The sequence below is a fragment of the Panthera uncia genome, chromosome C2 (genome assembly GCF_023721935.1).
Source record: "Panthera uncia isolate 11264 chromosome C2, Puncia_PCG_1.0, whole genome shotgun sequence".
Classification (NCBI taxonomy): domain Eukaryota; kingdom Metazoa; phylum Chordata; class Mammalia; order Carnivora; family Felidae; genus Panthera; species Panthera uncia.
Genome location: NC_064810.1, coordinates 113,956,814 through 113,961,712, shown reverse-complemented (window position 1 = coordinate 113,961,712; position 4,899 = coordinate 113,956,814). Strand labels below are relative to the sequence as shown.

General features: G+C 55.3%; 1 protein-coding gene across 1 annotated transcript in view; it reads right to left on the bottom strand.

Moving 5' to 3' along the window:
* The window catches only part of ZIC4 (Zic family member 4), a gene marked incomplete at its 3' end in the record, with an annotated part of 12,019 nt that overhangs the window by 3,396 nt on the left and 3,724 nt on the right, over positions 1 to 4,899 (bottom strand). Inside the window, exon 2 of the mRNA XM_049629209.1 lies at positions 1,695 to 2,312. Within this exon, the coding sequence (XP_049485166.1) occupies positions 1,695 to 2,312 (618 nt within the window). The remainder of the gene's footprint in view (positions 1 to 1,694; positions 2,313 to 4,899) is intronic.

Sequence of the window (4,899 nt, the reverse complement as noted above, 5' to 3'; positions counted from 1 at the left end):
CTTCCTTCCTTCCTTCCTTCCTTCCTTCCTTCCTTCCTTCCTTCCTTTCTTTTCTTTCTTTTTTTAACTCCAGAGATAATGAGTCAGGACTGCCAGTGGAAAGGACGCACTTAAAATTCTGTCCTGAATGGACGCAAACCTGAGCCAGCCCAGGCGCACTGAACTTGCTTCTCTGCTGTAGGTCGATTGCACTAAGAATTTAACCATTTTCTGCTTCATGGACTTCAAACAGTAGGCCGGCAAAGAGCAGTAAAAGTTTGTTTGTTAAAAACAAAACAAAACAAAACAAAAAACCCGTCATTAAAAATGAGTTCCTTCTCTGGCTCAGGACTGCGCATCTACCTTCTCAGTACGGGCCATCAACTCCTGGAGTCAGCGGGCCTGTGGGAGGTGATGGGGCCTCACTTCTCCTCCCCTCCTCTGGGATGAAACTCGGAGAGCGCTAAAGGGGAACAACTGCTTGCAGAAGGGGTGGGAAAGATACTGGAAACAGTGGGGGGGGGGAATTGTACATTTCTAGATATACTATGGAAATAAAGGAAACTAAGAGTGGACTTTGGTCTGGACTCCACCTGTGCCAGCGTCCTGGCCAAGGACCTTCCCCAAGATTGCAGGGCTTGGGGGAGAAATCAGGATTTGCAAGTTTCTTTCCCCAGCAGTAACAGCCTGGGGGAGTCCTTTGACTTCAATCCTTGCTGATATTTCCACCAAGAAGAGAGGTGAGTAAGGTACAGCCCCAAGAGAGTAAGAGAAGCGGGGGGGCACCAAGCTGGAACTTATTTTATCTTCTCCTCTCCCCACCAGTCCCCCTCTCCAGCCCCCAAAATAGAGGAGAGGAGATGTTGCCTTCTTAAACTTCTAGGGTGTTTGGGTGAGAAAACCCTAGCTAGAGAGAATACAAACATCGGCTGCTAAACTAATTAATGTAACTTCACAGGCTGTTCTGGGAAGTGTGAAAACTTTCTCCTTGCAATTGCATTAATTAGAGATGCTTCTGGCCAGAGGAGTTCAACTTTGCATGCTCTTCAGCAGGCTCCTGTTCTTTCTGTTAACTAGAACTAACAGATGTGGTTGACACATGTCCCCATTTCACTTAACAGCTCAGTAAACGACATATAAGGCAGATGAGTCTCCTTGGTCTCTGCTAAAGCAAAGGAGTTTGTCAAACGTCCCAAGTGTCAGGTCACCAAGGCTCCAAAACCTGGGCAAAGTCAGCCCATGAGACCCCCAAATCCTCAAGAAGACACCAAGGGCCCGATGATCCCTCAGTGCAGGTGCTAGTCAGGTTGTCAAGTCCACCAGGGGAAGAACACTTGCCTCAGGATTCCAAAAGGACCAAGAAAATGAAATTGGTACTATGTCTTATGACTTTGGGGAATAGTGCTGTTTTAAAACCTGCAAATCAAGCTCGATCAGCGAACACACATTTGCACACACAGAGACCCAAGTATGTTCACACTCGCCCCCTCTCACAGAGCAGAAATCACTTGCTTTCCTCCACACGCAGGCTCAGGAAACTTCTGTGATTCTAATAGAAGGGCATAATTAGTATTTTATGGACTTGGGTCATGGAAATACCAAGATAGCCTCCCTCCACCCAGATGGAACTTGAGGAAATCCAGCCCCGAGGTCCCAGAAGAGGCCGCCTGCTCCCCCAGAGGGTCCGCACGAGACAGACAGTGCCGAATACTGACCTGTGTGAGTTCTTTTGTGTATTTTGAGATTTTCTGATCTAGCAAACACCTTCCCACACCCCGGGAAAGGACAGGGGAAGGGCTTCTCGCCCGTGTGCACGCGGATGTGATTTACAAGTTTGTATTTGGCTTTAAAGGGCTTGCCCTGGCGCGGACACTCCTCCCAGAAGCAGATGTGGTTGGCCTGCTCCGGGCCGCCGACGTGTTCCACGGTGACGTGCGTGACCAGCTCGTGCATGGTGCTGAAAGTTTTGGAGCAGAGGCGCGGGGGCGCGGGGCTATCGGCTGCCAGCCACTTGCAGATGAGCTCCTGTTTGATCGGCTGGCGCATGTAGCGGAAGAAGGCACCGGGACCGTGGGGCGCCGTGAGGTTCACGGTCAGGTTCATGCCCCCGTAGCCGTGCAGGGCCGCGGCAGCTGCCAGGGCGTCGCTGCGGGCCACCGGTCCCGGCGTAAAGGGTTCGGGCCGCGCGTACATGTCTCCAGGGAGCCCCAGACGCAGGAGTCCGTTCAAAGTGCCGCTGGGGGAGGCCTGCGGTGGCTGCTCTTGAAGGCCCGGGAACACCGAGGGGCTGGAGGCGGCAGCAAGCTGGGGGCCATGGTGTCCGGAGCTGCTACCTGTTGTGGAGACAAATAGCGCGCGTGAGAACGGGCGGCGTGGGCCGAGCATTCCACCGGGCCCCGGGGGGCAGGCCCAGCCCAGCCACACCACGGCCTCTGCCGTCAGCGCCGGGACCGCGAGCCAGACAGAGGCAGCAGCGAAAGGAGTGGACAGCGAGAGGCCAAGCACCTCCACTGCGGACCGGCTGGGCAGCAGTTCGGTAGAGCCCCCTGCCGCTCCATGAGCGGGAGAGGGAGAGAGACTGCAGGGCAGGTGGAAAGGGCAGTGGGGTGCGCAGTGCTGAGTCTGTGGGTTGCTCGGGGACCCCGGGCTGTGCTCCAGAGGGGCCCGACCTGCGCCCCCAGAGCGCTCTGGCAGCCAATCCCCTGGAGCACTCAGGGGTCTCGGAGCCCTGCGGGGAAATGGCAGTGAGGGAAGCGGTGATGTTTTAGGTGGTGGTGGTGCGGAAGCGCCCCAGCCATTTTTTTTTAATTTCAGTGCCCAGCTCTGCTGAAAGAGGGCGGCCTGCTGGATCCTGGCCGGGGCTCCCCAGAGCTCCCTAGGTCAGGTCGCTCAGGCCAGTCACCTGACAGCAGGGAGGGCAAAGAACAACCACAAAAAACTTATGCAAAGTTTTTTTTTTCCCCTTCAAGTTTCGGGGTGTGTTCCCCCCTCCCTCAGTCTTTAATGCCTACTTGAAATCCCGTACACTACAGAGGTAGCAGCGGGGCGCGTGAGGAAGTGAATAGAGATTCGGGGCCATGGCCGGGGCCCGCGGAGAGGAACAATCGCCTAGGTCGCCTATTGGCCCGCAGCCGGGCCCGACGTCAGCAATGACAGGTCCCGCCACACGCAGACACACACACACACACACACACACACACACACACACACACACACTCCTGCTCCAGCGCCTCTCCACCCCACCCCACCCTACCCCCAACATATCTTGCTTCTACTGCTCATGCGCTCTGACCCGGGCACGGATTCTTTTCTCTCCTCTTGAGCCCCCTCCCCCTCCTCTCTGGACAGCTGAGTAGATCTGCTCTGCCTCACTGCTCCAGGAAGTGAGAGGGGTTGGGTTATGCCTTCTTTCACCACGACTTTGGGGAGGGGGTGTTGCGCCTTACGTAAAGTACTCGGGTTATTAGACGGGCAGATCCAGCCCTGCGGACGGGGCAGCACCGGGCGCGAGGGGATGGCGGCCTGCTTGGTGGGTTTGTCCCCGGAGCCAGAGGCGGGGGGAGGGGGGGGAGGAGGCTGCTGTACCAGGGACTGCAAACTACGCGTCCGGGAGCGGAGGAAACTCTCAGGCTAGCAGCCCTTGAGCTTTATTATTATTTTTCTCGCTTTTGCCGAAATTTCTCGTGTCCCTCATGTCTCTCTCATTTCCTTGGACTCCCCGACCCTTTCCCTTCTGCCCACTCTATCCTTCCCACCTAGCCTTGCCAGACCCTCCTTTCAAGTGGCGCTCGGAGACCCCTAAACCCAAGATTCCGGCCCTGACCAGACCCAGAACGACCTGGGAGAGACTGGCCTCGAACCCACGCCACTCTCCCGAGAGGGGCTAAGAATCCTCTCCGCCACAAACCCCTTCGCCCCGCGGGCCGGCTGGCCGAAGAAACAGAGGCGAGGGGCACGCTGCAAGGAGAAACAGGTCCTCATCCCCGGGTCTCTCCGTGTCAATTTGCAGTCTTAAGCTCTGTACCCTGACGCCAAACAGAGCCTCTGGGAAAGGGGACCGCGATCACTTCCACTTTCAGCTCCCTCCACTTGTTGCCAGTGGCCGGAGTCTCTGCGTCTATGCTCGCTAGCCCTTAGGGCTCTGAGAAGAGTGGACACCAAGTTTCCCAGCCCAGGCTGTGAAAGGGACTGCGGGCCCACGGCCTGCTTTCGCCGGACGCCCTCCCAGGCTGAGGCTCCACCGTCTTGGGGTGGGGGTCGGCGGGCGGAAATAAACCTTTCAGTTTCGGCCTAGCCTAGTACCGCCTGAACAGGGGGGAGTGTCCTTTGTCTGCGCCGCCGACCGGCTAGGGCTGGCTGCACAGCTTGGCGATTTAAAGGGCTGCTCGCCCTAACGCCTGCCCTGCTCTCTGAAGCCAAAAATGCCAACTTAGGTACTTGGGCCTCCCTAGCGGCCATAGAAAGGGCCTCCAAAGCAGAGGAAAGCTTGGATTTTTAAGAGAAGTTGTAAGGATTGAGTAAAAGATCCCGTATCCCTAGCCGAGGTGAGAAGTTTGGACAGATTGCAAGGAACTCTGACTTGGAGTTGATTGAGCTGCCCCACCCACCCCCAGCACGGAGAACTATTCTTATACATTTCCTGGTCAGTAAAAAGGGTTTCTTTTAAATTTTTTTAAAAAAATAATTAACTTACTTATAATGGTTGGCAGATTCTTTGAGACGTTCTTCATTTAATACATTGTTCCCCGCTCGGGCCGCATTTTAGCGAGGGATTAACTTACACAATTTCCCTCGGCTTTGACAAGTCCAGGTCTTTTGCTCCTCTGACCGGCCGGAAGAGCTTAAGCAATGCGACCAATAGATGCTGCGTTAGAGAAAGAAAGAAAGAAAGAAAGAAAGAAAGAAAGAAAGAAAGAAAGA